This window comes from Melospiza melodia, chromosome 1, assembly GCF_035770615.1.
Source record: "Melospiza melodia melodia isolate bMelMel2 chromosome 1, bMelMel2.pri, whole genome shotgun sequence".
Classification (NCBI taxonomy): Eukaryota; Metazoa; Chordata; class Aves; order Passeriformes; family Passerellidae; genus Melospiza; species Melospiza melodia.
Window position 1 is genome coordinate 52,566,780 of NC_086194.1, and position 12,021 is coordinate 52,578,800.

At 41.9% G+C, this 12,021-nt stretch overlaps 1 protein-coding gene across 1 annotated transcript in view; it reads right to left on the reverse strand.

The window, feature by feature from the left end:
* Positions 1-415: 415 nt before the first annotated feature.
* VOPP1 (VOPP1 WW domain binding protein) overlaps positions 416-12,021 on the reverse strand; it is a 62,978-nt gene continuing 51,372 nt past the window's right edge. Inside the window, exons 3-5 of the mRNA XM_063158047.1 lie at positions 5,153-5,230; positions 3,025-3,161; positions 416-765 (exon numbers count right to left, since the gene is read on the reverse strand). Coding sequence (XP_063014117.1) covers positions 584-765; positions 3,025-3,161; positions 5,153-5,230 — 397 coding nt within the window. The 3' untranslated portion in view covers positions 416-583. The remainder of the gene's footprint in view (positions 766-3,024; positions 3,162-5,152; positions 5,231-12,021) is intronic.

A 12,021-nucleotide genomic window follows, 5' to 3' on the forward strand; every position in this document is an offset into this window, starting at 1 on the left:
ATACTGGTACTCTGGTAACAGTGATTTTTATCAGAGCATCTTTCTGTTATCCATCAGAACTGAAATGTAAAAGAAAATAGTAAAAGCAAAAGATGGTAGGCACAATTTCTGGTAAAATCATTGCCCTGCTGCTTCTACTTTTATCTTCTTTGTCTGTCATTTCCCTTAGCTGAGGACATTTCTGCTGTGGGGTCTTAGGAGGCTGCACATCACTATGGGGTCACAAGAATTGCTATCGGTAACCTGCCACGACGCAATTAAAACCTTGATTGAAACAAACAATAAATAAAGAGAAAGACATACAGGTTTTAAATATAGGTTTCCATTAAAAGCATTACAAAGACAACTTCTCTCATTTTGAAGAAAAAGAAAAAATCCACTTCTACTTAAAAAAAAAAAAAAAGAAGAAAAAAAATTTAAAAATCACCCTTTTGCAAGTAACTTTAATGAGGAAAGGTGTAGGGAAGGGAAGGAGAGAGGACTTGGAGAATCAGCAAGTGTTCAAAAGGGCAGGTGCCCTCCATCTTGGTCATTTTGCAATTGCACCTTCTTCTCACACAGTCAGGTCAGAGAGCCAGAGTCCTCATGTGGAGGATTTCACCACCTGCTCATATGGGGGAGGTGGTGTGTTGCAGTAGGAAGGTGGGGGTGGGTAAACCGGGTTTCCTTGTGGGGAGTTGGGCTGGACGTGGAAAGCCATGGCCATGGGATTCATCCCAGGTCCGCCTGGGTCTGTGTAATACGGCACTCCAGGTTGTTGTGACCCTGAAAGAAAGGAAAGGAGAGAAAAGGTATCAGCAACAGCACAGGCATCAGCCTGTGCTCCCCCAGGGCCTGTGCTCTGCATACTCAGACAAGGTTTTCCAAAGTGTTCATCAGAGCAAAGACAAGGAGTCTTTCTCCCTTCCAGGAAAAAAACAGGCTGGCAGGACTGCATTCACCTTTTCAGATACTACCAAAAAGTTTCAGTTTTGATCCAATGGAAATCACTTAGTGAAGCAAAGGGCACCACTGCCCCCAAGCAACTAGCATTTCAAAGGGAAAACAGTGAGCCCTGTTCAATTGCTGTGACAGAAAAGCTTTTTGTCTGCAGAGAGGATAGGTGTGGGATCCCAGATGGACAAAGGAGTCTCTACTGTGGCCCTGACCCAGGTGTCAAGTCTTACAAAAGGACTTCAGAGATTATTTTGTGGTGTCCTGGATCTGCTGATAAGCCAGAGTGAAGCTCAGAGGGATAATTTCCCTCCCACAGTTTAGAGGTGAACCTTTGTATAAAGCAAAGAGCCAAGCTGCAGCCAGTCACTGCTGGCTAACACAATGGGACAAGATTGCTTTGCATAGATTCAATTTAGGAAATGATGTTGGAGCCTGCAGGGACAAGGAAAGGAAATATATGGCCACACACAAAATTCCTTGGCTATGACACATAAGGAGTAACAGAGATTGCTTCCATAATAACAAAGCTGGTGTGCAACCCTCCTCAGATATCACAGTGGGGGGTGGAAGATGACTTAATGCAACTGAAGTCACAGAATATCTCAAGATCTAAGTTAGCTTTTTTTTTTTTTTTTTTTTTTTTTTTCTTTCTCTCTGTCTGTTTAAATAAAGATGGACTGGGAAAAAAGTCATGGCTGAGCAACAGGTTTTCTTCTTTTGGTGCCAGTCTGTGTTTCCTATAATGACACAGCTTCTAAGAGATCTTCCCCTTCCATTCTCCCAGTCAGGCTCCCAGAAGAGCACTCCCAGCAGCTGCTGCTGGAATGGCAGAAGATGCTGCTGCTATCTCTGCAGGGAAGGAAGGACACAGGCAATGAGCCACATTTTGAGGGCTCCACCTCAACAGTGAATTGGCTACTGGTACCAAACCCAGAAGAGTAATTACTGGAAAATGGGAACTTGCTTGACTACTAATTCTCATTGCTTTTGCTGTTAAATATTTCTAGAACAGTGGAAAAAACTAAAAATAAAAAATAAAATAAATGTGGGGTTAGCTCAGAGCCCAAAGCTTTAAAATAACAGTAGTAACAGTCTGGAAGCAGGTGCCATAATCAGGTCATCAAAGAGCTTGTGCTTATTTTATATTTGCCCACAATTAATGTTCCATGAAGTGCCATGAAAGAGTAAAACTGTGCTCTAAATTTAAATCTGGTGTTTATCAGTTCAGCCAAAGACATTCCCTGTTCACATAAACTTCAGACTATTTTTCAGGCTTAAAAATATTAGTCTAGTTGGACTGGCTCTCCCCCAGCTGCAAAATACTCTCTGTTCAGTTAAGGAGAAAAATAGATGTGGAATGGGAGCCCTAAAACCCCTTAGAATTTAAACAAAGAAGTGTCAGTTTGTCTCTGTAACATCTTTTTAACCATTTAGGCCTAGGAGTGTTCCCAACCAGAACTAGCTACCAGAAAGGAAGAAATTACAATCTTAGAAAGCAATTTTGGCAGAGAAGCCCTCACTAGGGTAGGTCCTCCTGATGCTCACAGCAATTATTTACTGGAGAGACAGCAAGAAGACTAACAAGGGGAAAAAGACCACTTTGGCACAGAAAGACTCCAGCACAGAACACTGAAGGTAAATAAAAAAAACCTGCAAGATGGCCAGATTGTGGAAGAAAATGCTAAGCTTCCTTCAGCTCTGCCAGATATTGTCAATTGTATTTAAAACTCTTTATTCCTGTGACTGTTGAATTTGGACACCTATCATTTTGTCTACACTCTAAAGGGAGAGCTTGCTAGCCTCCTTCCATGCATGGACACACACCTGCAAAGGTATTAGGAACTGAAAGAGAGCTGAAAGTTCTCTCATCCCATGTGTTTCAAAACCCCTTCTGTACACTGCAGCTGAATTATGCTGTTGGAAATGCTGAAGACATCACTCACTCAGGAGATGGATGCATGTCTGAGTGCAGTGCAATCCCTTGTACAAATCACACAGTGTCCAAAAACCAGTGAAACAACAGCTCAAAACCCACCCTTTTTTAGTGCCTTGGCCAAAGTAAGAAACTTGTTATGAGCAGTGTCTGACCTGATGCAGTGTTGACTGGTTGTCTGGTGTAAGACACATTAAAAGTAGGTTCTTCTACTAATGGAGGAGGGTACATCCGCCTTCGGATAAAGAAACCAGCTCCACAACAGAACAAAACTCCCATCATCAAAAGGAACCTAGGCAAAAAGAAGAAGGAAGTCAAAACCTGTATATTTAGGCAGCATTTAAATCCAGATTTTTCACTGAGAATACATCAGCCTACAACTTTTAACAGGATTTCTTGAGAGCAGGTCTGTCATTTGGGATAGCACTCATGGATGTATTCTGGACATCTTCAGTGATCAGTACTGCTGTCAGTGTTCTCTGGCATGTAACCCAAAAGTAAAACACACTTGCACGTTTTTCAAAAGTTCAGGTTCACACATGACCTAGGCTGCTGGGATGCTAAACTGAAATTCCAGGTTTGTAGTGCAGTTTCAAACTGCACCTCTTGGATGCAGGCCCCAGGCTCACAGCATCTAGGCTGCTCAGGATGTTCGTGGAGTACAGAGAGGAATACTGTTCTGCATTTGCCATTTAAAGAAGAATCTTAGATATTCTTAAATTAACTCAACATTTTAATTTCAACTCCCATGGGAAATACAGTAGCTGGCACTTAAGCTCAAGCCAGAAGACTGAAGCATTCAGTAGTGAAGGCGACAGATTTTGCTTTGTGCTTCCTACATGGGATATTACATTCTCCATGAAAAAAGACATTATTTAGCCACAATTCTCCTTCTCTCAGCATCCTTTCCATCCTAATTAAACTGTCCTCACCATTTCCTTGCCCTGGTGTGGCAGAAACAGGAACATGCAGCAAGGGCACACAGATTTTGCTCTTTAGACAGCGGCTTTCACTGTGTTTTCCTTGATCAGTTACCAGACACTCCAGTGACTCATAAAAGCTCTTGTAAATTGGAATGGTTCTTCTGTCTGTAATTGCCATCTTGTTTCATGGCCTTTTACTGGAAGACAATGACAACTGTGCTTTTTTGGAAGGCAAGGAAGTTGGCCAGAGGCAAGCCTACACACCACGCTTATCTCTAGAAAATTCCCAGGTGGCTGAGAGGAAGATTGTGGCACAGAATGGCAGCAAGAGCTGCTTCATGCAAAGGCTCAAACTCTGTTCTTGTTTCTACATTAGAAACGAGAGCAGAAGGAGGTTCTTTTTCCCTGACCAATATTTATACATTCCCCTTTGGCAGTGTTCCTGCAAAGGATTTTTTTCTGAGCAGAAAAACAGAGATTTATGACGTCACCCCAGGGATTGAGATAGAGAGCTCTTCACTTATATCAGTAAGGATTGTACACTGAAATCCCACAGTCAGCTTTGGGAAATCTCTGTATTATAGTATACATCAGGCTTCTGTTTCTCACTGTTTATTTGTTTCAGTTTTGAAGGCTTTTTTAAAAATCAATCTTCAAATTCCACATTAAATGCCTGAAAAAAGGTTTTCTAGGGAGCCTTTCCTATCTCTCAACTGTAATGAGAAGGTTTTATTCAGGTGCTTTCTTAATTTCCACTCCAAAAGGAATTTACCTTATTTTTTCATTATGCATATAACAGTGATTAGTTTAAGCTTTATCCAGATTACTGCTGCTGGTTTCACAAGCTCAGTCCTTCTGCCTTCTTTTCCTTTGCTGTCATCTCCAGTGAAATCCTCATAGCCATAAATGTACCTCTCTTCCTTTTTAATTGAAGGCTCAATTCAGCTGGCAGGAATATATTAAATCCTGCCTAAAAGCACAAGCCTGCTTACAGGATCCATTTTTAAAACCGAGTGCCCAAAAAACCCAGGAAGAATGCTGCTGTTTGGTAGTAGCTGGGACAGGCAGAAAGAATTCAGCAATTGTGGATAAAAGTGGAACTGCTGCTTGTATAAAGCCGCAGGATGCAGAAGCAGGAAAGGTCAGCCTGACATGACTAACCTCCTTTTTCAGTGTTTTCTTACCACATCAGGAGAATTTAATAAGAGAGAAACAAAATCAGTGCATTTCTATGTACACACATACCTTCCTACATACTTGCACCTTCTGTACTTTAAAATACCAGGGCTGGCAATATCCTGATTTAAGTCTGACCAACAAGACGAGGACAAACACAAAATTCCAAGTGCCCTGCACCTACCAAAAATACCATAGTCGCTGGATAGAGAGAGCTCTTACACAGCATCTTGAGCCACAGCAATCCTCATAGGAGCGACATCTGGGGAGAAATAAAGACACAGGGATGTTGAGTGGCTGTCAGATTGAAATGGCATCCCCAACCCTGACACCACTCACACCCCCAACCAAAGCATTATTTTAAGAACAGACTACCCTTGGCTGGATAAAGCTGTCAATCATTTGCATGGCACAGCTCTATCCCTATTCAGGAACTTTTCTTATGTTATTGAAACTAACTACCTATATACTTAATCTCAAACCACCTCTAAAAGACCAAACATGGTGTTCAATTCTATATAAAAAAAGGACAAGTTATAAAGAAAAGCAGTATCATTGTGTTTTCTTTAACATTAAATGAATACTGCAGACCCCCAACAGAAGTTTGGAGTTTTATTCACAGAACAGACAAGAACTGCCAGAATGAAACTGCCAGATCACCCTTTCTTTGAAATCAGCTCCTTCCAAGCAGAGAAACCACTGAGTGCAGAGAAAATTCCAATTGTACCATCATTTGCAAATTTTATGCCCTTTTTTCTGCTCAGAAGTTGCACTGGACTACAACTGCCAGCAAGTCCCATTATTAAAGCAGCCTTCTCTCTAAAAAACCTGCACACTTCAAATTAATATTTTGTATGCACAGAACATTTTCAAAGGTATTACATCCTCAGTCATTGTGGGCACGAGGTACCACTGCACGAAAAGCAGGCACACGCATTAAGGGCAACCTCTGAACAATTCCAATGGTAACTCCTACTCCCACACCAGTGAAACTTAGTAGGGAAAAGGACCAAGTTAACAGAGAATCTGTGGTATGTTACAGACTTGAATAAAAATAAGCATATAGCAATAAGATTACCATATCCACACACAAAACGAAAAGAGGAGGTGACCACAACTGGATTGATCTTTTTAAGGGTGTTCACATCTGTGTGCAGAATGCAAATATTTATTTAAGCATCTGATCTTGGACAGTTTGCTCAACTGCATGACTGTGCTCCCATATTTGTATGCAAACTAAAACCATGTCAACTGAATAATTGTACAGACAATTACACATTTACATGCTCAATTAACAAGGCTTCACTCAGAAAATACATTGTCACATAGGCTTCAGCCTCTAACTGGGGCCAGAGGAGAATGCTCTATGGATACATAATCAGTTGTTTTGCAAGTGAAAACAGTTACATGCTCTTCTGATGACAAATAAGTAGGATTTATTGAGGCAAGCCGGAGGATCTGACATGATCATCACGGCAAAGTTCATTAAGACACTCAGGCACCCAGTTTGAGACTCAGGCCAAGGAAGCTGCTCATGCCAAAAGAGAAAACACCCACTTTGCTGCCATTGAACATGAAAGTGACCCATCTGCAATTTTCCTTCTTTAAAGCTTCCCAAGACCCTGACAACTGCTCATACTCAAAACTACCAAACCTCACATAACTACCAACAAGACTTAGCAAGTCAGCATTAACTTCAGTCCTCTTGGGACCAAGAAATTAAGTATTCTTCCATGTTTCCACAGTGGCTCAGCCCAACAGGAGCTGTCAAGACATATGTTGAAGTCAAGGACAGAGTCAGGTTCCTTACAAAATGGGCTGGGAGCTGCTGACTTCTGTTACACCAGTGCTCATGGCACCCACTTGCTCTTCAACATGCTTTGGTTGGAGCACTTAATCCATGGTGATGGGTACTTGCCCCCTTGGCTGATGCTGCACGGCAAGGATTTTGTTGGGCCAGAAAAGCAGAGAAGAAACTGAGCCCATAAACCTAGAAACCCTTCTTGAGTCCATCAGGATAAAAATAAAAAGAAGGATTTTAGGAATGTAAGCAGTCCTTATCTCTACCTCTACACACTGGCTCTGTCAGCCCAGACACCTACATCTGACCACACACAGGATGGGGAGTGGAGGCACCAATTCCCAGAGCCCCAAGAGCTTCACCTGTAATAAAACTTAGAGAGGTCACAGAGACTGCACACACACCTCCCCCATGGCCACCCTTGCCTTGCTTATTTTGCACCTGTTTTCTCCAGAGCCAGAAAATACGGGAAATAGCTATTTTAAAATACATAATTATGGGCACTCAAACCACCAAAATGAAAGGAGCATCTGTAGAGGAATGCAGTACCTCAATCTGTTTTTTATCGTTAAGTTATACAGGTTAAAAGTCAGCACCATTCTTAAAGTCTCAAAGGCTTAACTTTTATTCCTGCAAAGGAAGGCTAAAGCACCAGCTGGAAGGCAGAAAGGCTACACTGCTGAGTATTTATGAAGCTCCTGAGACCACTGACCGACAAACAAACAGGCCATCAAGAGAAGTTTCAGGTGACTGAACTTTCAAATGGTTGAAAACAGTGATGCAAAGGATGGAAGAGTCTCTCATGGCGGCTCCAATTCCTGGCAGTCAGTAAGCCAGTGAGCTCAGCCAGCTCATCCCAGGCTGACCACTGCATTTGCTGGGTGGATCTGCAAAAGGATACCAGTGCCACAACCCTCACAACCCTCTGAGATCTGACACTGGTAACCTTGTCACTTTTTACCCATAAAACCAAGCAAGTGCTTTATTCTGTGTGCCTGTGAGAGTGGACACATGTACCCATATGTAGGAGCATGGAATCAAGGCTGGAATCAAGGATGATGCCAACCTGCTGTCTGTACTCCCCACCACTTGACAGCAGCACCAAGAAGGACTGGAAAAGTGAATATTCCATTTGCTGATACTGCCATCAGGCTACAGCACAAGCTCTGCTGATCTCTTGTTCTTGATTCTATGCACTGTGGAAAAACAACACAAATCCTGACAATATTCATCCCAATTACAAGACAATTAACTTACTTACAAAAGCCATATTTATTAGCCTGCAAAAGTCAACAACAAAATCAGCTTATTAACGGAGTAACATGCAAGCTTAAGTATAATCAGTCTTTGATGTACTATCTCTCACTGCCTGATGGCAAATCACAGCAGAACTAAGACCCTAGTTCATTAAAAAAACATAATTAAGCACATGCACATATATTTATTGAATGGCATGCATTTTCTTTAAATTGAACCCATACTCTGGCTTTGCTTTACAAGGAAGGACCAGTGTGCCTAATGCCAGTTGAAGCAGAATGACCCTTACTAACAATCAGAACTGGACTGAATCCATCTCCAGAAGGCTTTTCTAAAGTCAATTTCCCTTTTTCACAGATCAGAGATGATCCCAAGAACTGCATTTCCCTGGGGCAATGTTCATTTCATTGATCTAAAGTTAACCTACGACACAGGAGAAGACATAATTAGTTGCTTTGCTAATCTGCAACTTCACCAAGAATACAATCTCTCTTTCAAAAACTGTGTGCAATGGGATTTATTATTTAGAAGGTACATATTTTCATTCATAATTCAGTGGAATAAAAGGACTGTATGTGCATGTCCAACATGTTGAACTGCTGGCACACCAAGGAAGGGCTGTGTCACAGATCAAAGTTACACACTGTGTCAGGTCACAGGGACATGGTTTTTCTCTGGGTTCACACTTAAATCATGGCACTGAACTTCCTTCCTTTAAGGACAAGCAAAGCATAGTTTCTCATAAAGGAATATGGTATGACCCAAACCTTACAAACTCTTTACTTGCATGTGTTCTGTGGATAATAGCTGCTCAATGATATGGTCCAATAGCTCTTCTCCAATATACCTGCATCTACACAGCTGAACAATTCCCTTCCTAGTAGAGCTGCTGCAGCAAAGAGCTGCATTCCCTACCACCACCACATCTTGGAATGGAAGCTGTAATATTCTTAGGTTTTTTCTCTACATGTTTTGCATCACATGGGCCAAAACCTGATTTAGCATTTAAGATGTTTGATTAGTAATGTATTTTGGAAGAGTGAAGAAACCATAAATTGTCAATCCACATGTAGTGGCAGAAACCTTACTGCAGACACAAAGACAGAGGATGAGTGGGTGAAATAAAACCACAGCTCCACATCAACAACCAAATACAGTGAACTGCATCATCTCTAACCTCATCTTGTTCTGAAGACAAGCCTGACATGAATTCCAAAAAAAGGTTGCATACCAGTCAAAGGTTAAATGATTGCTGCACATATCTGTAAATTCTATGATACAAATTGGGACCCACTGAAACACAAGAAGCACTGGCAGTTTTGGAGCAGGGGGCAAGAAAACTGAAGGGAGTCAGGGAATGGTGTAAATGAAAATACAGCAGTGGAGCAAAGCTAAGAACACAAAGGAAACATTTTGGGGGTTGGTAGTGGCATTAGATGAAGCTAAGGAAGTGCCAGATGTGGCCCTAATATTGGCACAGGCAAAAGACCAGAAGGATTCTTCATAAGGGCTGCAAGGGATGAACTGCTGAGGCTGGGTCATCTCCAGGCAGATTCAATGTTGAGCCCTGAAGTCAGAAGGTTCAGGTCTGCTCCTACAGAAAAGATGACAGCAGACATCTGAAGTGAACAACATTTACTTGTTCTAGGACATAGGAAGTTTTAAAAATAAAATTATCTAATCTGCTTGCAACTCAGCTGCCAGGAACAGAGAAAAAGCAAATAAGGCTTGAGACAAAAAGAAAAAGCAGGCAATCACCACAAAGTGACTATCAGAAACAATTCTGATGAAGTTCTGAGTCATGGCTGTGCTATCTGTGAGGAGTGATGTCACTGAGGTACACTGCCACAAGATTTAGACCTGACAGACAGAAAATGGGGAAGATAACTGAAGGTGCACCATGTAATTGAGAAAGAGTTCTTTTTCTACCAAGTTTACTGAAACTTTTATTCATTTCAGACATTTCGTAAGTGCATTGCCATCTTCCCATAAGAAGCAGACTTCAAAGCAAACCCATTGCCTGCACTGCTGTCTAAGGAAGGACACAGACTGTTGGCTGCAGACATGGGGAAAACCATCACACAATGGAGGGGTTATCCCAAGGAATCTGTTTTGCTACAGGAGCCCACAGAACATGGAAATAGAAACAGAGAGTCCAACTCTGCACTCAGGAGTCACACCTAAGCAACTATTTCTGAGTCCCAAAGTGTTTTAGTCTCTCTCCAGAAAGATGCTGCAACAAAAGGCCACATCCTTCCATAGCATTGACTCAAGTGCTTGAGGAGCAGTAAGACAGGCAAGGTCTTTGGCTTGTAGGGAACATCTGCATTCCAGCCTTGGTCTTAGGGTCATTTGTGTCTCCTTGGCCTAATTTTCAGCAGACACCTGCAGTTACAGGTTCTCAGCACCCAAAAGCATTTATCTTCTTATAAATAGCAAAGGCAATCTCTCAGCATATGCAATAACAGTGCCTTGTCAAACAGAGGTCTGATATGTATGAATAGATAAGTTTATTATAAAAAATACAGCTGCTTCATAGATTAATAGAGCTGTGACCTCAGTGCATATCTGTACTTAAGAGCAAAATCACTGCTACTGGTACTAAAGAGAGCACTAGAGAGGATAACTAGAGAGATAATTACCCAGGTACTTGGTAAATCACACAGCCCTTGAGAAGAAAATGTAAGCCAAAAACAAAGGAAAAGGGCTGTCAGGTGATTTTTTTTCTACAGAGTAGAAACAACTGAGACAGAACAGTATTTGCTCAGATTAGAGTCCTGTCTGCTTTGACACAACTAAAATCTCCTATAAGACAAGATACTTGGCTCCTGTCCTTCACACAAACATGAAAAACAAGAGCAGGCAACAGCTGAAAAAGAGCTCATCTCTCAATTACTCTTTAGGTGAAGAACCTATAAATACCATCTCTGTGCAAAAACTCAGCAGAATAAGTAAATCCTCCCCCACTTTTGATGGTATGAGAAGTATTTGCACAGGTGCTCCTATCAAACCAATCCTTCTCACGATCTTCTGCTACCCAAAGGTTTACCATAACCCCAGCCTCTCTTTCCAGATCCCAAGAAGAAAGCCACCCTGCAGAGAAACTCTCTTTGTTGTCTGTAAAGTACCTGTACATGGCTTTCTGGCCAGCACATATCCATCTAGAAATTTTCTCTGCTTCCCTTGTGGCAGAACCTAGCAAGAATTGCAGTGTCTTGGGCTTTGGCAGTGTATGGAGCCTTAAAGAGCTATTTTTCAACAGAGGCTGCAGGCTTTTCTTTCACAGAACAAAGCAGAGAAACAGGATTGCTTAAGGCTCTGACAAAAGTAAGCCACAGATAATGTATATGACAAGTCTGAATTTTCTGGAGGTGGAATTGTAAATTTCTTGGATCAACAGGAATGAGGAATCCTAGTTAACCATCAAGCCCCTTATAAAACAGTTTAGTTCTACGTATCTCAAGCTGCTCCCAGTGGGCAGGCAGTCCTACTGCATCTCATCCCTGCTTTGGGAAAGCGTAAGTCTGCTGGCAGGGGGCGATGGGTATCCAGGAATTTGCTGCCTGCCTCAATTTAAAATACTCAAGCATTGTAAACCTTTTTTTCCTGCACCAAGCCACTGCATGATCAAATGCAGAGAAGGACTGGGTAGTAATGGCCAGCTGTTAAGTGCCATCAAGTCTTTCAAAGCTTTAATTTGGGGTCTCCCTACTTAGAAAGGGTTAGAACTTCAAGATCACTTAGGCATCAGATGCACTCTGACACTGTCCACTGAAGCTCAAACCAGGTACAACCTTTTCCACTGACAGGAAGCCAGAAGAAACTGATTCTCAGTCTCTCATTAGGGTTCTTGCCTGGGACATGGAAGAATTAAGACCTGATGAGTATTTCAAGTGAAACATCTTCCATAGGAAAAAGTGAGGCTCACTCACAGTAAGTCACAGCTGTGGTTATCACACCCTCTGGAAATGAGAAGGGGATGGGTTCTCTGCTCC